The 24529-nt window shown below is 40.6% G+C and overlaps 1 protein-coding gene across 2 annotated transcripts; it reads left to right on the top strand.

Moving 5' to 3' along the window:
* Positions 1-17807: 17807 nt before the first annotated feature.
* Positions 17808-18887, top strand: LOC143270841 (periphilin-1-like). 2 transcript variants are annotated; one of them, XM_076562005.1, is made up of 2 exons: positions 17808-17855; positions 18078-18887. In XM_076562005.1, the coding sequence occupies exons 1-2, from the start codon at positions 17808-17810 to the stop codon at positions 18885-18887; spliced, it is 858 nt and encodes a 285-aa protein (XP_076418120.1). The 2 variants fall into 2 exon arrangements, with proteins under 2 accessions (XP_076418120.1, XP_076418121.1); XM_076562006.1 differs by lacking the exon at positions 17808-17855 and having other exon boundaries at positions 18174-18431; positions 18552-18887.
* The last annotated feature ends 5642 nt before the right edge of the window (positions 18888-24529 follow it).

Below are 24529 nucleotides of genomic sequence, written 5' to 3'. Positions count from 1 at the left end.
TAAAAATGGCAATCTTACCAAAAGCAATCTACAGATTCAATGCAATCCCCATCAAAATCCCAACACAATTCTTCACAGACTTGGAAAGAAAAATACTCAGCTTCATATGGAAAACCAAAAGACCCAGGATAGCTAAAAGAATCCTATACGATAAAGCAACCTTTGCAGGCATCACCATCCCTAACCTCAAACTCTACTATAGAGTTATGGTAATAAAAACAGCTTGGTACTGGTATAAAAACCAACCTACGGACCAAGGGAATCAAATTGAAGACCCTGACATTAATCCATGCACATATGAACACTTGGTCTTTGACAAAGGAGCCAAAACTATACAATGGAAAAAAGAAAGAATCTTCAACAAATGGTGCTGGCATAACTGGATGTCAATATGTAAAAGATTGCAAATAGATCCATATCTGTCACCATGCACAAAACTCAAGTCCAAGTGGATCAAAGACCTGAACATAAATCCAGTCCTTGTAAAATTAGTAGAAATGAAAATAGGAAGTACTTTTGAATGCATTGGCACCGGTGACCATTTCCTAAATATAACATCAACAGCACAGACCCTGAGCACAACAATTAATAAATGGTACCTCTCAAAATTGAGAAGTGTTGCACGGCGAAAGACACAGTCAATAAGACAAAAAGACAGCCAACAGAATGGGAAAAGATCTTCACCAACCCCACATCTGACAGAGGATTGATCTCCACAGTAAATAAAGAACTCAAGAAACTAGACATCAAAATACTAAAGAGTCCAATTAAAAATGGGCTAAAGATCTAAACAGAATTCACAAATCAAGAATCACCAATGGATGAAAGACATTTAAAGAAATGCTCAACATCCTTAATCAGAGAAATGCAAATCAAAACGATTCTGAGATACCACCTTACAACTGTCAGAATGGCTAATATCAAAACACCAATGACAGTCAATGTTGGAGAGGATGTGGAGCAAAGGGAACACTCCTCCACTGTTGGTGGGATGGTGGGAATGCAAGCTTGTACAACCACTGTGGAAATCAGTATGGTGGTGTCTCAGAAAAATAGAAATCGAACAACCTCAAGACCCAGCCATCCCACTCTTGGGCATATACCCAAGGAATGCTGATTCATACCATTAAGATACATGCTCAGCTATGTTCATAGCAGCACTATTTGTAATAGCCAGAACCTGGAAACAACCTAGATGCCCGTCATCTGAAGAATGGATGAAAAAATGTGGTACATATACACAATGGAGTACTACTCAGCAGAGAAAAACAATGAAAGCATGAAATTGACAGGCAAAAAGATGGAACTACAAAAAATCATCCTGAGTGAGGTAACCTAAACCCAAAAAGACAGTCATGGTATGTACTCACTCATAAGTGGGTTCTAGATATAAAATAAAGAGCAATCAGACTACAACCCACAGAACCATGGAGGCTATATATATAGCATGGAGGTCCCTAGGACGACTGTGGTCTATAATAAATTTCGGTTTTACTCAATTGCTGAGCAAACCTCAATGAAACATCTCACTATTAAGATAAGAATACATACTCTGTCAAGCTAATAATAGAAAAATTAATTAATTAATTAAAAAATAAAAGAAAAAACTTTGAAATATTAAACAAACAAACATTTTACTAAAGTTAAAAAAAGGGAGAACTAGGGACTCATGATTCCTCTCCACATTCCATTCTTTCCCTCGTTTTATACATTTAAAATTTTTTCATCCGTGCATTCTGCTGGAGTGTATCGGTGGATTCTGCTGGAGGATCTGATGCAAATAAGCACTGGAGGGCTCCTGTTGCAAGTCACCCTCTGGAGCGATGGAAGGATCTTTCTGATAGCACGTGGAGGAGACCCGATCTAGTTTTGGTGTGGCCCCGGAGTTTGGTTTCTGTCTTTCCTCAGGACAATGAGGTTCCTCTTTGGATTCCTGAGCACTGAATGTGCCCTGTGGCTGCTGATGAAGCCCAACGTAACAGAGACCTAATGGGTCATCATGAAAAAAATCTACCCTTCTGAAGCCAATAGAGATTGAGAACCCAATATGGCCAGGTTTGGCAAGCATTAATGTAAGCCTAGGAACTGTAGCCGTGAGGTTGGATTCTCCAGAAGAGCTGCCAGCTAAAGTCATGCTGGGATCACGAAAAACAGGCCTTGGCGGTTTGTGAGCCTGGAATTGTTTCCATGCCAGTGGATGTCCACACAATCCAGAAGAGAATCTGACATTCTGGCTGCCGCTGTTGCTGTTATAACAATGGCGCACACCACTGCTCCTGTTTCTGGGATTACCATTTCATAATTGCTTACTACAGCTAGCACAGTGGAGACCCTGGCAACAAAAGTAGCTACCACTTTTAGTTAATCTTTCATTCTATGGGGCAGGATAAATTTAATTCAGTAGTTATATACATCTCAATTGGCTTTGAACATTATAAACTTATAAACTCAAGTTCCAGTTGCTTTTGGGATACTACCTTACAAGGACTCCAATGTACAGTATAGCTCATTAAGGAATGGAATGGCTCACTTGCGTTTAGCCTACTGGCTATGGGTGAGATAGGACCTCTGTTGGTCTTTTCTCTATCAAACACACAGATTGTAAGCCCAAAGCCACTTTGAGATCTTGGGCAGCAATTAACCATGCAGCTCACACATGATTGAGCCAGTATGATAATGAGTATTCAGAGACGGGTAATACCTGGGGGGCACTCAACATCCTAAGACAGAGCACCTGTGTGGCCTGGGCAGGCGACTCCATGATGCGTAAGGTGACCTGCTGATGTCCCACACAACCCAAGTCAGCTCATTTTTTAATAAAAGGGGGACCTGCAGGGTCCTGGCCCCCGTTTTGGGTAACTGTTGCCTTGCTTGCAGACCTTGACCTTGATATCCTGCCAATGCTAATTCCCTGCCACATTCCACCATCCTGAATGCTTAAGGGAAGTTCCTTGTGTGTGTATCCTGAATAAAGGGCTTTAACAGCTTAGTTGCAAGATTGTAAAACATCAGTAGCGAACTTCTACCCTCTGGGGTCCTCCCATTGTGCTGTAAGCCTGTATTTAACCTCCTACCCCCTTAAAAAATGACATTCAACATTTAAAATTAATATATATATTAATAATAATTATATATATATAAAATTGATTGAATACTGCAAATGTAATCTATGAATAACACAAATGTGATTAATATCATGAGTGTAATTAATGAATATCATGAGTTATGAGTGTAACATAAAAAATAAATAAATAAATGAATGAATTTACAAAACAATAATGTTACCGTTGAATGAGGGCTTCGAACCAGGAGCTAACTGACTGGAATTAGCCACAGAGAAGCCAGGAATACAGATAGGGAAGTTGGACAGGAAGGAGAAGGGAGGGACTTGGAAATCAAGAGCTCTCTTTGACCTGGGACATGTGGATAGAAGGTGTGCTGGCTGGCTCTCCTGTAAGAAAGGAAAGGTCAGATGGTCACTCCTCCTGTGCTTCTTTGTGGTAAAATTGTGTTCCCCAAAATATTGTGCACCCTAATAAACTTATCTGGGGTCAGAGACAGAACAGCCACTAGATACAAAGGCTGGAAAATGTTGGCACACACACCTTTAATCCTAGCACTCCAGAGGTAGAAATCCCTCTGGATCTCTGTGAGTTCAAGGCCACATTGGAAACAGCCAGGCATGATGACACATACCTTTAATCCCAAGAAATGAGCCTTTAATCCCAGGGAGTGTTGGCAGAAAGGAAAGATATATAAGGCATGAGGACCAGAAACTAGAAGCATTTGGCTGGTGAAGCTTTCAGGCTTTGGAGCAGCACATTTCAGCTGAGATTCATTCTGGATGAGGACTCAGAGGCTTCCAGTCTGAGGAAACAGGACCAGCTGAGGAATTGGCAAGGTGAGATAGCTGTGCCTTGTTCTGCATCTGATCTACCAGGATTCACCCCAATAACTGGCCTCAGGTTTGATTTTATTAATAAGACTCTTTAAGATTCATGGTACATTTCTTTGATCTATAAGGTTTTGACCCATTATCTGATTCTCTAGTTTTCATTGGTAATGGACCCATTTAGCAAAACACAATATTCTCTTGTCCATTTCAAGATCTTTGTGCTTAGGGTAATACAGTTTTTATAATCATTTATTCATTCAACAAAATATCATAAGTACTCACTATGTGTTTTATTATCTTTAAAATGTTGAGGTTATTTAAATCATCTTAATTTTCCAGGAAGTATATACTTTTCCCTATTTGCCTGGTCTTTACTCATATGTTTAAACATTTTGTTTTCATTAAGCTATATTTAACTACATTTTATGTTTCCTATCCAATAATTCTAATGTATAATGATCCATTAGCCTCAATTATCTGTTGTCCTTTTCAGTCTTGTTACTTAATTAGGTAAGAATTTTCTTATATATAACATGATCATTTCTCAGAAAAATTTCAATGGAATGTTTGAGGGCTAAGAGAAAGGACATTCCTCTAAAAGATTTTAGTTTTGTTCTGTGAGTCTGGAATCTATATGAATTGAATTCTTGGTTTGAGGCTTTGTGGCACAATTAAGTTAGTGTGAATTAGACTTACTCTTACGTACCTCTTTGTGGTTATGAATTCTGAGGATTTATCTGTGTACTCACCAACAAGGTTGATACTAGCAAGTTTACGTGTAGTTCTCCAGTCTTCTCTCTTGGGGTTGGATTGTCCATGAGGGTTTATTTGTTAGTTTGCCTTATGCTGGGGTAAATTTTCCTGTCCTAGTCTTATGTGGGATCTTCTCTTGGGCTTTTAAGACCTTGAATTTCCTCATGATTCTGAGAGTTACCTCAATCTCACCCAATTCTCTTGGAAGCAAGTCAATTGTAGTTCTCAGATTTTACCATCATTCATTGCTTAGCCTAAATATTCTTTTAATTGTTTTGTCAGTATGCAGGTATCTGTAGAGACTTAAGGGGTTTTTTTAGTATTTTTATGTTTTGCATTTGAAGGTTTATCCAGGTCATCTAATTCTCTATCAAGACCTTTCTTCTTCTTCTTTTTTTTTTTGACTATAGTTACTAATATTTATTGAAATAGTGAAAGGTATTATAGGATTTATTCTGGAGGAGGTGGGAATGGGGGGTGGGCTGGGGGAGGGGGAGAGGGCGAGAGGGGGAGAACAGGGGAATCTGTGGCTATTATGTTGAACTGAATGGTGTTGTAAAATAAATTTAAAAAAAAAAGATGTAAGCACTAGAAAAAAAAAGTTTGAAACATGAGGCTCGGCTAAAAATTCAATAATATTTTGTACTAAATGCAAAGTATTTACTCATGTATTTAGTATTGCATTAAACAACACTTTTAGTAAGTTGATTAAATGTATGCAAAAATAATGATATAATTATTTCTTAATATATACAATATCTTGGCTACATTCAAACATGTTATTTTAATTTGCTTTTTATTTTAATGAAAAAATCATTGTAGATGAATGTTTTTACAAAACAGAATTTGAATATGCAAAAGGATGAAAAGGAAATGTAAACTTAACAGGATTAATTTTCATGTATAACAAGTGACCATGAAATTTTTTTTTGATATATATTTTTTATTTTACAATATCATTCAGTTCTACATATCAGCCATGGGTTCCCCTATTCTCCCCCCTCCCACCCCTCCCCTTACCCCCAGCCCACCCTCCATTCCCACCTCCTCCAGGACAAGTCCTCCCCCAAGGACTGTGATCAACTTGGTAGATTCAGTCCAGGGAGGTCCATTCCCTTCCTCCCAGACTAAGTCAAGTGTCCCTGCATAAGTTCCAGGTTTCAGACAGCCAACTCATGCAATGAGCACAGGACTTGGTCCCACTGCCTAGATGCCTCCCAAACTGATCAAGCCAATCAACTGTCTCACCTATTCAGAGGGCCTGATCCAGCTGGGAGCCCCTCAGCCTTTGGTTCATAGTTCATGTGTTTCCATTCATTTGGCTATTTTTTTCAATAATTGAGTAAAACTGAAATTTATTATATGCCACAGTCGTCCTAGGAACCTCCATGCTATATATATAGCATCTATGGTTCTATGGGTTGTGGTCTGATTGTACTTTATTTTATATCTAGAATCCACCAATGAGTGAGTACATACCATAACTGTCTTTCTGGGTTTGGGTTACCTCACTCAGGATGATTTTTTCTAGTTCCATCCATTTGCCTGCAAATTTCATGCTTTCATTGTTTTTCTCTGCTGAGTAGTACTCCATTGTGTATATGTACCACATTTTTTTCATCCATTCTTCCGTTGATGGGCATCTAGGTTGTTTCCAGGTTCTGGCTATTACAAATAGTGCTGCTATGAACATAGCTGAGCATGTATCTTAATGGTATAAATCAGCATTCCTTGGGTATATGCCCAAGAGTGGGATGGCTGTGTCTTGAGGTAGTTCGATTCCTAATTTTCTGAGAAACCGCCATACTGATTTCCACAGTGGTTGTACAAGTTTACATTCCCACCAACAGTGGAGGAGTGTTCCCTTTGCTCCACATCCTCTCCAACATTGGTTGTCATTGGTGTTTTTGACGTAGCCATTCTAACAGGTGTAAGGTGGTATCTCAGAGTCGTTTTGATTTGCATTTCTCTGATGATTAGGGATGTTGAACATTTCTTTAAATGTCTTTCAGCCATTTGTAGTTCTTGTTTTGTGAATTCTCTGTTTAGCTCTTTAGCCCATTTTTTAATTGGACTGTTCAGTGCTTTGATGTCTAGTTTCTTGAGTTCTTTATATATTGTGGAGATCAATCCTCTGTCAGATGTGGGGTTGGTGAAGATCTTTTCCCATTCTGTTGGCTGTCTTTTTGTCTTATTGACTGTGTCTTTTGCCCTGCAAAAGCTTCTCAGTTTCGAGAGGTCCCATTTATTAATGGTTGTGCTCAGGGTCTGTGCTGTCGGTGTTTTATTTAGGAAATGGTCTCCGGTGCCAATGCGTTCAAGAGTGCTTCCTATTTTCTTTTCTATTAAGTTTAGTGTAACTGGATTTATGTTTAGGTCTTTGATCCACTTGGACTTGAGTTTTGTGCATGGTGACAGATATGGATCTATTTGTAATCTTTTACATATTGACATCCAGTTATGCCAGCACCATTTGTTGAAGATACTTTCTTTGTTCCATTGTATAGTTTTGGCTCCTTTGTCAAAAACCAGGTGTTCATATGTGCATGGATTAATGTCAGGGTCTTCAATTCGATTCCATTGGTCCGTATGTCGGTTTTTATACCAGTACCAAGCTGTTTTTATTACTATAGCTCTATAGTAGAGTTTGAGGTCCTGGATGGTGATGCCTCCAAGGGTTGCTTTATCGTATAGGATTCTTTTAGCTATCCTGGGTCTTTTGTTTTTCCATATGAAGCTGAGTATTTTTCTTTCCAAGTCTGTGAAGAATTGTGTTGAGATTTTGATGGGGATTGCATTGAATCTGTAGATTGCTTTTGGTAAGATTGCCATTTTTACTATGTTAATCCTACCTATCCATGAGCATGGGAGATCCTTCCATTTTCTGATATCTTCTTCAATTTCTTTCTTTAGAGATTTAAAGTTCTTATCAAAAAGGTCTTTCACTTGTTTAGTTAGTGTTATCCCAAGGTATTTTATATTATTTGTGGCTATTGTAAAGGGTGATGTTTCTCTGACTTCTTTCTCAGCCCTTTTATCATTTGTGTATAGGAGGGCTACTGATTTTTTTGAGTTGATCTTGTATCCTGCCACTTTACTGAAGGAGTTTCTCAGCTGTAGGAGTTCCCTGGTAGAGTTTTTGGGGTCACTTATGTATACTATCATATCATCTGCAAATAGTGAAAGTTTGACTTCTTCCTTGCCAATTTGTATCCCTTTGATCTCCTTTTGTTGTCTTATTGCTCTAGCTAGAACTTCTAGTACTATATTGAATAAGTTTGGGGAGAGTGGACAGCCTTGTCTTGTTCCTGAGTTTAGTGGTATCGCTTTGAGTTTCTCTCCATTTAATTTGATGTTTGCTGTTGGCTTGCTATAAATTGCTTTTATTATGTTTAGAAATGTTCCTTGTATTCCTAATCTTTCTAAGACCTTTATCATGAAGGGGTGTTGGATTTTATCAAAGGCTTTTTCAGCATCTAAGGAGATGATCATGTGGTTTTTTTCTTTCAGTTTGTTTATATGGTGTATTACATTGACTGATTTGCGTATGTTGAACCATCCTTGCATCCCTGGGATGAATCCTACTTGGTCGTGATGGATGATTGTTTTGAGGTATTCTTGGATTCGGTTTGCCAATATTTTGTTGAGTATTTTTGCATCTATGTTCATGAGGGAGATTGGTCTGTAGTTCTCTTTCTTTGTTGCATTTTTGTGTGGTTTGGGTATCAGGGTAATTGTAGCCTCATAAAAAGAGTTTGGTAGTGTTCCTTCTGTTTCTATTGTGTGGAACACTTTGAAGAGGATTGGTATTAGTTCTTCTTTGATAATCTGGTAGAATTCTGCACTGAAACCATCTGGTCCTGGGCTTTTTTTGGTTGGGAGACTTTTGATGACCGTTTCTATTTCTTTAGGGGCTATTGGTCTATTTAAATGGTTTATCTGGTCTTGATTTAATTTTGGTATATGGTATTTATCCAGAAAATTTTCCATTTCTTCCTGGTTGTCCATTTTTGTGGAGTACAGGTTTTTGAAGTATGATCTGATGATTCTCTGGATTTCCTCATTGTCTCTTGTTATGTCTCCCTTTTCATTTCTGATTTTGTGAATTTGGGTGCTCTCTCTTTGCCTTTTGGTTAATTTGGCTAGTGGTTTGTCTATCTTGTTGATTTTCTCAAAGAACCAACTCTTTGTTTCATTGATTTTTTGTATTGTTCTCTTGTTTTCTATTTCGTTGATTTCAGCCCTCAATTTGATTATTTCCTGGCGTCTATTTCTCCTGGGTGAGTTTGTTTCTTTTTGTTCTAGAGCTTTCAGTTGTGCTGTTAATTCATTAGTATGGGATTGTTCCATCTTCTTTATGTGTGCATTTAGAGCTATGAATTTTCCTCCTAGCACTGCTTTCATAGTGTCCCATAAGTTTGGGTATGTTGTACTTTCATTTTCATTGAATTCTAGGAACTCTTTAATTTCTGTTTTTATTTCTTCCTTGACCCATTGATGTTTCAGGTGGGCATTATTCAGTTTCCATGAGTTTGTGGGTTTTCTTTAATTTTTGTTGTTATTGAGTTCTAACTTTAAGGCATGGTGGTCTGATAAGATACAGGAGGTTATTCCAATTTTTTTGTATCTGTTGAGATTTGTTTTGTGTCCAAGCATGTGATCAATTTTTGAGAAGGTTCCATGGGGTGCTGAGAAGAAGGTATATTCTTTTGTGTTAGGATGGAATATTCTGTAGATATCTATTAGGTCCATTTGAGTCATAACATCTGTTAGGTCCTTTATTTCTTTGTTAAGTTTCAGTCTGGTAGATCTGTCTTCTGGTGAGAGTGGTGTGTTAAAATCTCCCACTACTAATGTGTGGGGTTTGATGTGCGATTTAAACTTTAGTAGTGTTTCTTTTATGAATGTGGGCACTTTTGTATTTGGAGCATAGATGTTTAGAATCGAGACTTCATCTTGCTGGATTTTTCCCGTGATGAATATGTAATGTCCATCCTAGTCTTTTTTGATTGATTTTAGTTTGAAGTCTATTTTATTAGATATTAGGATAGCTACACCAGCTTGTTTCTTAGGTCCATTTGCTTGGAAAACTTTTCCCAGCCCTTTACTCGGAGGTAGTGTCTGTCTTTGGAGTTAAGGTGTGTTTCTTGTATGCAGCATATGGATGGGTCCTCTTTTCTTATCCATTCTGTTAGCCTGTGTCTTTTTATAGGTGAGTTGAGACCATTGATATTGATGGATATTAATGACCAGTGATTGTTAATTCCTGTTATTTTTTTGGTTGTGTTGTGTTGTCCTTCTGTGGTGTATGTTGGTGTAGGATTATCTATTGCTTGATTTTTCATCGATGTGTTTAACTTCTTTGGGTTGAATTTTCCCTTCTAGTGCTTTCTGTAGGGCTGGGTTTGTAGACAGGTATTGATTAAATCTGGTTTTATCCTGGAATATTTTGTTTACTCCGCCTATGGTGATTGAGAGTTTTGCTGGGTATAATAGTCTGGGTTGGCATCCGTGGTCTCTTAGTGTCTGCATGAGGTTTGTCCATGATCTTCTAGCTTTCATAGTCTCTATTGAGTAGTCTGGTGTTATTCTGATGGGTTTGCCTTTATATGTTACTTAGCCCTTTTCCTTTGCAGCTCTTAATATTTTTTCTTTATTCTGTGTGTTTAGTGTTTTGATTATTATGTGGTGAGGGGACTTTTTTTTTTGGATCCAGCCTATTCGGTGTTCTGTAAGCTTCTTGTATCTTCATAGGTATTTCTTTCTTTAGGTTAGGAAAGTTTTCTTCTATGATTTTGTTGAATATATTTTCCATGCCTTTGACTTGGTATTCTTCTCCTTCTTCTATCCCTATTATTCTTAGGTTTGGTCTTTTCATGGTGTCCCAAATTTCCTGGACGTTTTGTGTTAGGACTTTTTTGTCTTTAGTGTTTTCTTTGACTGACGAATCTATTTTCTCTATCGTGTCTTCAGCGTCAGAGATTCTCTGTTCCATCTCTTGCAATCGGTTGGTTATGCTTGTTTCTGTAGTTCCTGTTCGTTTAGTCAGGATTTGTATTTCCAGCATTCCCTCAGCATGTGTTTTCTTTATTGTCTCAAATTCATTTTTCAGATCTTGGAATGTTTCTTTCATCTGTTTAATTGCTTTTTCTTGGCTTGATTTGATTTCTTCCCATTTTTTATTCGTTTTTTCTTCCATTTCTTCTATAATTTTGTTGAATATATTTTCTGTGGCTTTGAGTTGGTATTCTTCACCTTCTTCTATCCCTGTAATTCGTAGGTTTGGTCTTTTCATGGTGTCCCAAATTTCTTGGACATTTTGGTTCATGACTTTGTTGTCTTTAGTGTTTCCTTCGACTGATGAAACTATTTCTTCTACTGTGTCTTCAATGCCAGAAATCCTCTCTTCCATCTCTTGCATTCTGTTGGTTATACTTGCATCTGAAGTTCCCGATCTTTTACTCAGGTTTTCTATTTCCAGCATTCCCTCTGTTTGTGTCTTCTTTATTTTTTCAATTTCCCTTTTCAGTTCTTGGACTGTTTCCTTTGTTTGTTTCATTACTTTTTCATGATTTTCTTTCAGTGCTTTATTGTTTTCTTGCAGGACTTTATTGTTTTCTTCCAGGAATTTATTGTTTTCTTGGAGGACTTTATTGTTTTCTTGGAGGGCTTTATTGTTTTCTTGGAGGGCTTTATTGTTTTCTTCTAATTTGTTTGCCCTTTCCTCTAGTTGTTTACAGCGTTCTTCCAATTTTCTTGTCTTTTCCTCTACACAAGCCTCTACCTTCTTCATCAAGTTACTCATAAGGCTACTTTCTTCTGCTTCTTCCAATTTTTGGTGTTCAGGTCTAGATGTTGGAGGCGGGCTAGGTTCTGGTGATGCTGTATTGCTCTTCATTTTTTTGTATGTACCTCTGCCTTGACGTCTGCACATCTCCTTATTGTTCCTTCTTGGTCTTATGAGTGTACTTGTTTCACAAAGAGCTGACAGATTCAGGAAGACTCTCTCTCTTGACCAAAAGGGAGTTCTCTTGTCCAACTCTCTGGTCCAGAAGGGAAGTCCGGGGCAGGCTCTGGTCCAGAATGGCAGTCGGGGACAGGCTGGGAGCTAGGGGCTGGTCTCTAAGTCTCAGGAAGTGGCTGTGGTCTCAAGCAGATGGGCGTGGGGGCAGGGCGTGGAGATTGCAGGGGCTGCCGGGGGGCTTGGAAAAGGGGCTCCCTCCCGGTGGGTCTAGAAGGGGAGCTGCCTGGTGGCCAGAACTTGGTGCCAAGTTGGGCAGGTCTTCCCGGAGTGGCTGGTGCCCAGGGATGGGGTCCGGGTTGGACCCGGGTACTCAACTCTGGACCAGAAGAGAAGAAGGGGGCAGGTTGGGAGCTGGGGGCTGGTCTCTAAGTCTCAGGAAGTGGCTGTGGTCTCAGGCAGATGGGCGTGGGGGCAGGGCGCGGAGATTGCAGGGGCTGCCGGGGGGCTTGGAAAAGGGGATCCCTCCCGGTGGGGCTAGAAGGGGAGCTGCCCGGTGGCCAGAACCTGGTGCCAAGTTGGACAAGTCTTCCCGGAGTGGCTGGTGCCCAGGGATGGGGTCCGGGTTGGACCCGGGTACTCACCTCTGGTCCAGAAGGGAAGTCGGGCTTTTCTTCCATTTCTTTAAGGGAGTTTTTTATTTCCTCTTTAATGGAGTTTTTCATTTCCTCTTTAAGGGAAGTTTTTATTTCCTCTTTAAGGGAGTTTTTTATTTCCTCTTTAAGGAAAGTTTTTATTTCCTCTTTAAGGTAGTTTTTCATTTCCTCTTTAAGAAAAGTTTTTATTTCCTCATTGAGGGGATGTTTTATTTCTTCTTTAAGGGCCTCTATCATCTTCTTAAAGTCATTTTTAGGGTTGATTTCTTCTGTTTCTTCTGTCATGGTATGTTTCGGTCTTGCAGGTGTAGAATCACTAGGTTCTGATGTTGCCATATAGGTCTTTATGTTGTTGCCTGTATTTTTGCACTGGCGTCTACTCATCTCTTCCTCTGTGTGGTGCAGGTGGTGTCTGTGTCTGAGACTGCCTCTCTTGTTCTAATTTTTAGTCTTGGTTTAGTAGGGGTTCTTGGTTAAATTGGTGCTATTGGGCTATTTCTTCGGGAACAGCTGATTTCAGTCGGTGAATTATATACTTATGATTCTGGTGATCTGGTTTACTGGCTGGGTAGCTCCTACTTCTGTGTTCCCAGTTCACGTTTTGTTCATTTGTCAACTCCTCAGCTGATCTTGTTTCTTCAGACTTTAAACTGTAGGCATCTGAATCCTCTCCCAGATGGGTTTCAGCTGAGCAGGGTAGTCTCACCAACACCTCCAAGTTGTTGGGTTTTACAGGATCAGCAGCTGGGCCCTGGGTTGTCCTCAGAAGGAGTGTTCAGATTCGTTCTGGTTCTGACCCACGGAGATAGCTTCTTCCCCAGATGTTGGGGTTAGGGGCGTCCCTGTTCCAAGCTGCGTCTGCTTGTCTCCGTCCCTGGGCCTGTCTACCTCTGTGGTCCGCCGCGGGGCCTGTATGTCCCTGTCAGCTGCCGCTGGGTCTGTCTGCCTCTGGGGGCCGCCACTGGGCCTGAATGTCTCTGCCAGCTGCAGCCGGGACTCAATGTCCCTGTCGGCCACTGCTGCCAGGACTGAATGTCCCTGTTGGCTGCCGCTGGGCCTGTTTACCTCAGCGGGCCGCCTTTGGGCCCGTCTACCTCTGTGGGCTGCTGCTGGGCCTGAATGTTTCTGCCGGCTGCCGCCAGGCCTGAATAGCCTTTATGGCTGCCGCCGCTGGGCACGTCTACCTCTGCGCGCCACCGCCACAGGCCTACCTGCATCTGCTTGTCTCCGCCACCGGGCCTGTCTACCTCTGTGGGCTGCCGCTGGGCCTGAATGTCCCTGTCGGCCGCTGCTGCTGCTGGGCCCGTTTACCTAAGCGGGCCGCCGCTGGGCCCGTGTACCTCTGTGGGCCGACGCTGGGCCTGAATGTCTCTTCCGGCTGATGCCGGGTCTAAATATCCCTGTCGGCTGCCGCTGCTGGGCCCGTCTACCTCCACGGGCCGCCGCCACAGGCCTACCTGCGTCTGCTTGTCTCCGCCGCCGCCGGGCCTGTCTCGAAATTTTTTTGAGAGTTGAGAGGGATTGAACCAAAATGTCTGTGACTCAGTCCTAAAAACTTATCAGGCCACCTTAAAAAAAGATACTAGGGCCAGGAGACACTAGAGTCTGGAAAGACCAGAACCCATGCAATGCTAGATCAGTGATAGTTGGTACAAAACTTTTAGGATAATTGACTATATTACCTATCTTTGGTCTTCCAATTAAACCTCATGTCAGGACCTGAAATATTGACTTGGGAAGGCATCACTGGATATCTTCCCATTCTTCCTTTTTAATTCATAAGGGAACTGTTGGTTTTACACTGCATCACCAAAAGATTCATCTTGATAGAAGTCTCACTCTGAAATATCCACCCTTAATTATTTTCATCAAGAAAGATCTCATTAAAGAGAGATTAACTGATTTAACTCATCCTGTTCTCTGACTATAATTCAATAGACACAAATACATTAATAAGTATTGATTTATTGGCTAAATATCAAATTACCTGACATTGTTATTCAGCAAACAGGAGTATCATAAACTCATACTATCAAACGTTTTTATAGACTCATATGAAGACAAATATCAGATTTCAGAAGTTTTCTGGTTGCAGCAACGCCCGCGTTACTACCCATTCACCATGACCGAGTGAGAGGCTGAGGATTAAAAAGAGAGACAAGACAGCGGGTCTTTCCTCTCAGTAGAATGCCCCCTATTGATGGAGGGAGGAGACCTTAAATACAGACTTACAATACAGTGGAAGAACCTGGGAGGGCAAAAGTTTGCTAAGGATGTTTTACATTCTAACACTACATCAACATGCAGGATACACAAACAAGGAACCTGAAGTAAGATGTTTAGGAGGAATGAAAGAGGCAGGGAATTAGCATAAGGAGGACATCTGATCAAGGTCAGCAGGCAAGGCAACAGCTCCCCAAAACCGGGGGCCCGGGCCCCACAGGTCCCCTGACTTAGGGTGGTGCATGCCTCCAGGCATTACCCATCATTGAATACTCATTTGTCATACAGGCTCAGCTATGTGTGAGCTGTAGAGTTAACTGCTGCCATAGATCAAAAAGTGGGGCTGGTCTTGGAATCTGTAAGTTCGACACAGGAAAGACCAAAGTCCTAACCCGCCCATAGCCAGTGCATTAGGGCAACTGAGCCATTCCCTTCCTTAAGGAGCATTACTGCAAATTGGAGCCTTGTAAGATGGTATCCCAATAGAAAGTGGACTCAAGTTTTATTAATTTTATAACTTTTAAAGCCAATCAAAATGCATATTACTGCTGAATTAAATTTATCATACCCAGTAGAATGAAGGAGTAATTAACTGTAGTAGCTACTTTTGCTGCCAGGGTCTCCACTTTACTAGCTGTAGAAATCAAGTGTGAAATAGCAATCTCAGAAACAGTAGCAGCAGTGGTTGCTATCTCTGTAGTAGCAGCAACAGCTGCAGTGAAGTCAAGTTGTATTTTGGAGCATGGGAGCACCATCTGTGTCTACAGCCATGGTCCACTGGCATGGACCCAACTCCAGGAACATGAACCACCAAGGCCCATTTTCTTTCATCCCAGCGTGACTTAAGCTGGTAGCTCTGCAAAAGAACACCTAAGAACCGCAAAGAAAGACAGAGACAGCATACAAGCAGCAGAAGTAACGGTCTCGTTACGGTTACATTTCAAGCTCACAAATTTTAAGGTATCTTTCCAAGGGGGCTAGATGAATTCCAGGGGACCATAAATGTTGTACAAAGCCATTCCTGAAAAGGTAGGTGCTACACCAGCGTGAAGAGGATTCCAAACACGAAAAGGCTCTTTTGGCATGATACTGTTAACAAATGGAGGTCAGTGACCATACTACCAAATGTCAGGGTTGCCCTATAATCTCCAAGGTGCCTGAGTGACATGTTCTCAAACATTCTTGAAAAAGCAGTTACCATACATTCCCTTCTGAAGAGTCCAACCACATGGCTACAGTTCCTAGGCTTACATTAATACTTGTCAAGGTTGGCGGTCTTGGGCTCTCAATCCCTACTGGCATCAGAAATAATATTTTAAACTGCACTATTTTTCTTGTTAGCTCAGTTAATTAATTAATTAATTACTTTATTTATTTATTACATTATTTATGTATTTATGTGTGTGTGTATATATATATATATATAGTATATTTATATATTTCTTTGTCCACTTCCTCAAAGATCTCTAAACCCTGTGAGGGAAGGTTGAGGTACCTAGGTTCCCTTTAAGGCTGAGCATTCTTCTGTCTCTTATTCTCTGCACCTTGGCCAGTTGTGGGCCACTATGTTAACCACCGTTTACTCCATTTCAAAGCTCCTTAGATGAGGAATAAGAGATACATTGAGCTACGGCTGTAATGATAAGTCAGTTTAATACTATGTGCATTTACAGTATAACATAACAGTAGTAAGTTCTCCCCTAGGGCCTATGACTGCTAGCTGTATGTTCTTGGACTGATAATGGTGCTAGTATGGGTTTCCTCTTGTGGAGAGGAACTTAAATCCAATTAAAAAGTGCTTGGTTACACCAATACTATTTGAGCTGCTAATACACCAATGGCCATGTGTTATGATGATCATTGTTGTAGCTCAAAGGTTTCATAGATAGGTTTGACTGATGATGACTTTTCTCCTTTGGTAGCCTGCATAGCATCTTCCAGCACATGAAAAGAAGCCAGTAGGGATTAAACATTTAGATCATTACCAACTTGATTCTGCCATGTTCTATGACTCAAGTATGGGTAACTTCAACATTAGGGTTAATGAAAATAAAAGGCCAAATGTTATGACATTATGATTTTTTCTGTTATATAAATAAATTTTAATAAATTTTACATTTGTTCAATATGTTAAATAAATATATTATAAGCTTGTAGTTTAAGGTACTTTAATTTTTCACTAGTGAAATTTATTAGAATATTATGATTTTTTGCTATTGTGTAAATTAATTTTGATTCCTTTTAAATTTGTTCATTGTTAAATAAATATTTTATGTGCTTCTATTTTTGCCTTATATGTTTTAAATGTTTATCTATATTTTATTTAATTTTTAAAGTTTTAGAAATGAAAAAAAATCACATCCTTTCCTTCTCTATTTCTTTCCCTTCCATATCCTCTCCTCCTGGATGCCCCTCAAATTTATGTTGTCTTTTCCTTGATCATCACATGCACACACACACACACACACAAACACACACACACACACACACACACACACACGCACGCACAAATATATAAATACAATGTTTCCAGTCTATTTCGTGTTGCTTGTATATGTATTTGATTTCAGAGCTGACCACTTGATATTGATAACCAGTTAAAAGGGTGATCCCTGGGGAAGACTAATTCTTTAGCAGTCTGAAGTTCTTTGTTTAGAGTTGGAACCCTATGAGATTTTCCCCTTCAAGTTAGCATATTGATTGGATTGTCCTTATTCAGGTCTTGTTTAGGCAGTCATATTGTTGAAATATCATGGGTGAAGCTTCCCTTTCATTTCTGGTTCCTACAATCTTTCCTCTTCCTCTTAATGATGCTCCCTGAGCCTTAGGCGCAGGAGTTTTGTGTGTGTATCTTGGGGCTAGAAACCCCACAATCACTTGTTCTCTGATTTTGAGTGGTTGTGGTTTTCTGCAATGGTCTCTCTCTGTTGCAAAGAGAAGCTTTTTTTGGTGAGGGGTGAGAGCTACACTTTTTTGTAGGAAGTGGAATTCACTTAGGAATTGTACTGATTTAGTCAAGTGGTGGTACTGCATTCTCCTGTATGACACATGCCCTCACTAGCCCCAGCTAATTTCCTAGCTTACAAGTACCTGGCATGATTTCCGTGCTGTTGAGTAGGCCTAAGTTTAATTAGAGAGCTGTTGGTGCGGTTTCAGCAGGATCGGTGGAACGTACCTATTGGGGAGTTCTGATGACGAATTTTTAGACAATAACAGATTCTTGAGCTGAGCCATGAGTGTGGTTGGAAATTGAACGTGAACCGGAAGGGAAGTACGAATTTCTGTTCGCAGACGTCCAGTGGTTTCCAAAACAGATGAAATGTGGTCTGAGGGATGGTGTGACTACAAGCGACTTCCAGGAAAACAAGCACAGGGATGGTATGACTACAAGCGACTTCCAGGAAAACAAGCGCTTTCTTGGAACCATCCCAGTGATGGCAACCATAGATTAATTAATGTTGTGCCAAAGAGACCGCCTCTGGGAGACAAGAGATCTTCTCTGCTAGCCAAACTCAAGGAAGGAGGCTACAGTAGATACTACTGTCATGTTGATTACCAAGAATGGGACGAAGGCCGCTGTTTTACTCAGGATCCAAGAAGAGCCCCACCCTACAAAAGAGGCCATTATGGCTACCGATGGTCAAGAGATGAGTATTCCACAAGCCAACAGCCTCAATACAGGGCCATGAGAAACGGCTTTAGAAGAAAACGTTTCTATTCTTCCCATTATTCAAGACAACGCTCTCCCCATAAACGGGGCACTCCTTTTTTGAGAGAATCACGTGTGGGCGGGAAGGACTACCTACACAGCAGATTTGGATCCAGTCTCAGCAGTAGAAGCAGGATGCGCTCCTTCCATCAGTCTCGACAAAGATGTAAAGAGAGAGCCATCCAGTTTTTGAAAACATCAAGAGATACTGTGCCCTCAAGTTCTTCATCCAAGGTGTTAAAAAGCCCCAGCCGGCTGACTGAGAAGGCACAGGCTGATGCTGCATGCCAGAGGGCTAATGAAAATCCCAAGAAGTCAGAAGAAAATAACTTGGCTGAAATTTCTGAGTTTGAGACGGGATCCAAGGCACCATTACGTATCAACCAGACAGAAGAACCCGAGTCAAACACAACAGCTGGCCCAGAATTGTGTGAAGACGGCCAGCTTAGCATTCGCTCTAAAGCGATCGCATCAAAAATCACTGAGATTGAGAAGGTTTACCGACAAGTCTGTGAAACATTCGGGATGGTGGTGGAAAGGCTGGTTGAAAAGGATCGTTCATTAGAAAAATCTATACAGTTTGCAATGAAGCAGAGTTTGCATGAAATAGGTGAGGAACATGTTGAAGAACTCAAGCATTTCATTATGGAGTATGATAATTCTACTCCAGATTTTGGAGACCCTTTTTAGAAGAATTAGGGCTCGGTTCAAAAAATTGTGTAAAAGCTTCTAGATTTCTTACCTTTGGATTGTTTGCTCACCCTTGATGCAAGGGGGTGAAGCTTGGTCCTGCCTCAACTGAATGGAAGTACTAACAATTTTGGAGGAGGGGATGGGGGGAGGGTTTGCTGTTCCCCAATGGAAGTACTAACCCTTTTGGAGGAGGGGGTGGGGGGAGGGTTGCGGGGAAGGAGCGAGGAGATGGAGGAGGGATGAGAGGGCGATCTGTGGTTGGTATGTAAAATGAATTAAAAAATTAAAAAATTAAGCCAGTTCATGTACACGGGATAAGTTCTGGTCCCATTGCCAGGGGAGAGGATGAGGGGAGCTTGGGGGGAGCAGGAGAAGGGGAGTGAGGGAGAACAGTGATTGGTATGTAAAATGAAAAAACATAAATAAAAATTTAAATAATAAAAGAAACGTGGCAGAAGACAGCAAGGCCAGCTGAGGTCCCCTCACCTTGTAAGTGAGTCAGCAAATAAGTGAAGAGACAATTAGGACATTCCACTCACTTCTTGATCCTTCCCAGCATAGCACTGAGCCACAATACACAATTTGTAACAATAGGTACATTAAAAATTATGGTTTTAATTACTGCCCAATTTCATTATCTCCTTTTTTGAGTCAGGGTTTTACCATCTAGACCTAGCTAGACTGAAAACCATGTGTAGTCTGGCCTCAAACTCACAAAGATCCCCCTGCCTCTGCTTCCTTTATTCTGAGATTAAAAATATGTGCCAGCATCTTCAGTATTCTGTTGGTTAGAGCCAAGATGTAAGTGCTGCTGTTGCATACACTTTTTCCTTTGGTCCTCCAGCTTACAATTAAAAAATGACATGGAGACATTATTAATTATAGGCTCAGCCTATCACTTATGCTTGTCCCACTAGCTCTTATACCTTAAATTAACCCATTTATATCAATCAATGTTGTGCCTCATGGCTTTTTACCTCTCTTCCATCTTGCACCTCCTGTTTCCTCTCCATGTACCCTGGTGTCTGTCACACGCCTAGATTCATCTCTCTTGCTCTCTTTCTTCCTGGAAGTCCTGTCTAACCTCTTTCTGCCTAGCTATTGGCCATTTGGCTTTTTATTAAAGCAATCAGAAGGTGCCTTGGCAAAGACACATCTTTACAGTGTACAAAATAATTATTCCACAATACATGCTTAGCATTATATTGCTAAGCTCTTCATTGGGGTACTTTGATGTCACAGCTGGGTAGGTGTAATTGTTGTTTCCTTCCCTTGGCTGCTTGCACAGCACCCAGGACTATGAAAACTAGTCCTCGGGGTGCAGACATTCAGATCAGATCCAGCTTGGATCCGTTCAGTCCTGTGTCTGAAGTACATGGTATTTTCAGCAAGAGAGACTTACCTCCAACTTCTGTGAGACAGCCAAGGGCAATGTCCATATCCCATATTGTAGCAGGAATCTTAAAAGTTCTTATTAATAAAAACAAACCCGGGACTAGGTATTAGGGTGAATGCTGAAAGATCAGAGAAACAGAAGCCACAGTCACCTCAGCTTGCCAATTCTCAGCTGATCCTGTTTCCTCAAACTGGAAGTCACTGAGTCCTCATCTGAATGGATCTCAGCTGAACTGCACAGCTCAAAATCCTAAAACCTTAACCCGCTCTAGTTCCTGATTTTTATGCCTTATATACTTAGCTGCTTTCTGCCATTACTTCCTGGGATTCCATGGTGTGAGTCACCATGCCTGGCTGTTTCCAGTGTGGCCATGAACTCACAGAGATCAAGATGGATTTCTACCTCTGGAATGCTAGGATTAAAGGCGTGTGTGCCACTGTTTTCTGGCCTCTATATCTAGTGGCTTTTCTGCTTTCTGACTCCAGATAAGTTTATTAGGGTATACAATATTTTAGGGAACACAATACCACCACATTCCCCCCCTTTTTTGTATAAAATTAAAAAAGCTTATAACTAATACAAGAAAAACTATATCCAATAAGTATATACAATATATACAGTCAAGAATTACATTAATGATGTCTATCCATTAACATTTGACAGATTCAAACGAAAAACTCCATTAATATATAACAATGTCCAGTCCATTAACATTTGACAAATTCAGACAAAAAAAATTCATTACTTAGCCTATTTAAAACAAGTAGTTCCTTTTTAAAAGTAGATTAAATAACAGACCTTTATATCATATCATCTCCATATTCTATCTTTTTTTATAATAGATTCAATAATTTACCTTTTGTCATTTCTATATCTTCCCCTTTCCTTTTTAGAGTAGATTCAATTATCTACCCATTTATCCTATTGTTTATTTTTTTCTTCAGAGTAGATTCAATGACCTACTGCATATCTATATTCTCTTTTTTTTTCTTTTTTTAAACAAAAACTCTGAATCTAATCTCCTTGTTCAGCTTTTTTTCTGACCATGAACAATTAACAACTTGTAACCAACCATCATAAGCATTGACAATATCCATAACTCATTAAACAACCAAAAAACTCCCATCCCAAATCTTGGGAATGTGGGCATCATTTTCTTAAAATTACTTCCTGCTTTCTGGGGAGTGAAGACATCTTTAGGTAATCCTGAAAAGAAATTTTGTGGTTAATTGTCAAGTCCTGTATCATTTGTCCAGTTACTGCATAATGAGAAAGTACAGGGCTTGTTTCAAGTCCTTGTTCAAGTAGTCTGTCAGGCTGGATCATCTCAGCTAGCCATCTCAAAATGGTCCTGAGCAGTTTGTAGTCCAAAGTCGATCTTTCTGTGGTGTTAATCAGCTTAATGTCTTTACCATAGTCCATATGGAATAAATGTTGTGGGGTGCCATCATTGTTTTGAAGATTTCAAAGTTGCTTTTAGGTATGGTCATGGTTCTGTACAGAATTTGTGTGTGTGTGTGTGTGACATCTCTGTGGTTTGGAGTAATCACAGTCTGATAAATGTCTGTCTCTCGGAACCATGAATGTTCTACCCTAGAAGACAATATCTTCACAGCCATTTCTCCCCACCATTTGACTTGCCAAATTTTTCCAAACTGACCTTTGCTGATGCTTTCCTGTAACACAATGGTCCTGGCAATTCTTCTCTGAACAAACAGCAGTAAACCATTCATCACAGGTAGCAGAGTTCACCGCAGTCACCAACACGATGAGAAGCAACCAGCAACTCAGAGCAGCAGATGCTGCTTCCATGGTCCCACTGCCACTGTTTGTGGCTGGGCCCCAGCCAAAGCTTCTCCTTAGCAAGCCTCCTAGGCCAGCCTCAAACTCCACATCCTCCTGCCTCTGCCTCCATTAGCAAATCCTATGGGAATGTACCACCACAACCAGGTTTCATATTCAAATCTGAAGATTTGGAGGTAGGAATCACAGAAGAATGAGAACAAATGTGCCATTTGACTTTCTGTGTCTGGGTTAATTCACTTAATATAATATTTTCTAGCTCCATCTCTTTGCCTCTAGATTTCATTTTCTTTACTGATGAATAGTATTCCACAGTGTATATGTACTGCATTCTCATTACCCATTCATTAGTTGAAAACTACTTAGGTTATTTCCTTTTCCTAGTCTATGTGAACAGAGTGGCAATGAACAAGACTAAACAAGTATCTGGAGTAGGATGTCAAGAACTTTGGACACATGCCAAAGAACTGCTTGGCTTGCTCATAAGGAATGTTTTTGCCTGCATGTGTGTTCACATTACATGCATGTCATGCCCACGGAGATCAGAAGAGGTGTCAGATCTTCTGGAACTGGAGTTAAAGAATGGTGTTGTGAGCCTCTAGGTAGGTTATGGGAATTGAGCACTGCAGGGAGTGTAGAAGCATCATGTAGCCTCTGTCTACACAACCAAGCTCCTGGTTGTGTCCACCAAGAATATCTCAATCATGGCCTATTGACCCCTGGGATAAAAAATGAACCTCAGCTGACAAGGACAGGGTTAGGATGCCCTTTTAAGGTTTTGCGTGATTAATAACATGAAGTCCAGTCCTTTTAGAATCTAGTTCTATGACAACATTACAACATAGTTTGGATAAACATGATGACATACACCTGTTGTTACAACACTTGGGAGGCTGAGGCAGAAGCATGGTCATTTCTAAGACAGCCTCAGCAGCTTGGGGAATCCATGTCAGAAAGGAAGGAAGGAAGAAAGAAATAAAGAAATAAAGAAAGGAAGGAAGGAAGGAAGGAAGGAAGGAAGGAAGGAAGGAAGGAAGGAAGGAAGGAAGAAGAAAGGGGCTTGGCACTGATGATCCATGCCTTACATAACACCCAGTAATCAGAAGGTAGAGGAAAGTGGATCCCTGTGTGTTTGAAGCATGCCTAGTCTACAGAGTGAGTTCCAAGACAGCCAGGGTTATACAGAGACCCTGTCTCAAGAAAGATAAAGATAAAGAAAGAAACTTAGTTATACGTTCTATCTGAAAGTTTGACAAGGACTTTATAAATACAGTGCAATTTCTAAAGACATAGAAATATAAGAGTGAAACATTTGATAAATCTCCTTTAGGGGTGACAAGGTTTTTTTTCTTTTATTTATGGTGTCTGGTTGTTGGTATAGGGTATCGTGGGGAGGAAGGAGATGAGGGGTGGGAGATGGAGGCCTTTGCAGAGGAGAGGGATTGTGACAGAGCTGGAGGTAGGTCAGAATGGTTGCCTGGTGCTGTTTAGGAGATGGTTAAGGTGGGGACCAGCCCCCAAGGTTTGGTATGCAAGCGGGCAGGAGGGTGCAATATTTCTTCTTTTGATGTGTTCTTGTCCCCACCTCAGGACCCTGAACGGCCTGCCTGTTGTGGCAATGTTGGGGCTGTCCATGTCACTTAGTAGCCCCTGCTGCAGATGATGTGGGGCAGCATTCACCTGAATGCACATCACTACCAAGGCCAAGGTGTAACAGTGATCATGCTGTTGATGTGTTGTTCTGTGCTCTTTGCAGAATGTGTATAAATATATCTATAATTGTTTCTCACAACACACCTAGAAAATGTATAAGATTACTCATGTCAATCACGAAGTCATCAAAACAGTAAGGCTATGGCCAGGATCCTTTGTCTCCAACTATTAGCTTCACACAACACTGTGGCAGCTCCATAAGTGACTAGTGGCAATGTTTTATGCAAAGGAGAGCTGCCTTTTTGCATCTCCTGACACAGGATGGATGATACCATTACCTCATTGCAGTTGTCAGCATGTCATATGCACATTTATTTGTGTGTATGTGTGTGTGTGTGTGTGTGTGTGTGTGTGTATTCATATATATGTGTGTGCCAGAGTGGTGAGTGTGTGCTTGTATGTGTGTATGGAGGCCAGAGATGTATGTTCGATGTCTTTCTCAATTTGTTGGTTTTCTTTTCTTTCCTTTATTTTTTTTATATTTATATTTTTTCCGTGTTATTGTTTTTTGAGACAGGGTTTCTCTGTGTAGCTTTGGACCCTGTCCTGGAAATCACTCTGTAGACTAGGCTGGTGTCAAAGTCACAGAGATCCTCCTGCCTCTGTCTCCCAAGAGCTGGGAGTCAAGGCATGGACCACTACCATCCAGCTAGTTGGGAGATGGTTTTCTTACTGTTGGGTGTTACTGCTTATAATTCTACTCAGGATGACTTTTTTTCAGTTACAG

Source organism: Peromyscus maniculatus, chromosome X (genome assembly GCF_049852395.1).
Source record: "Peromyscus maniculatus bairdii isolate BWxNUB_F1_BW_parent chromosome X, HU_Pman_BW_mat_3.1, whole genome shotgun sequence".
Taxonomy (NCBI): domain Eukaryota; kingdom Metazoa; phylum Chordata; class Mammalia; order Rodentia; family Cricetidae; genus Peromyscus; species Peromyscus maniculatus.
The sequence above is the reverse complement of the archived record's forward strand: the minus strand, read 5'-3'. Positions and strand labels throughout refer to the sequence as shown.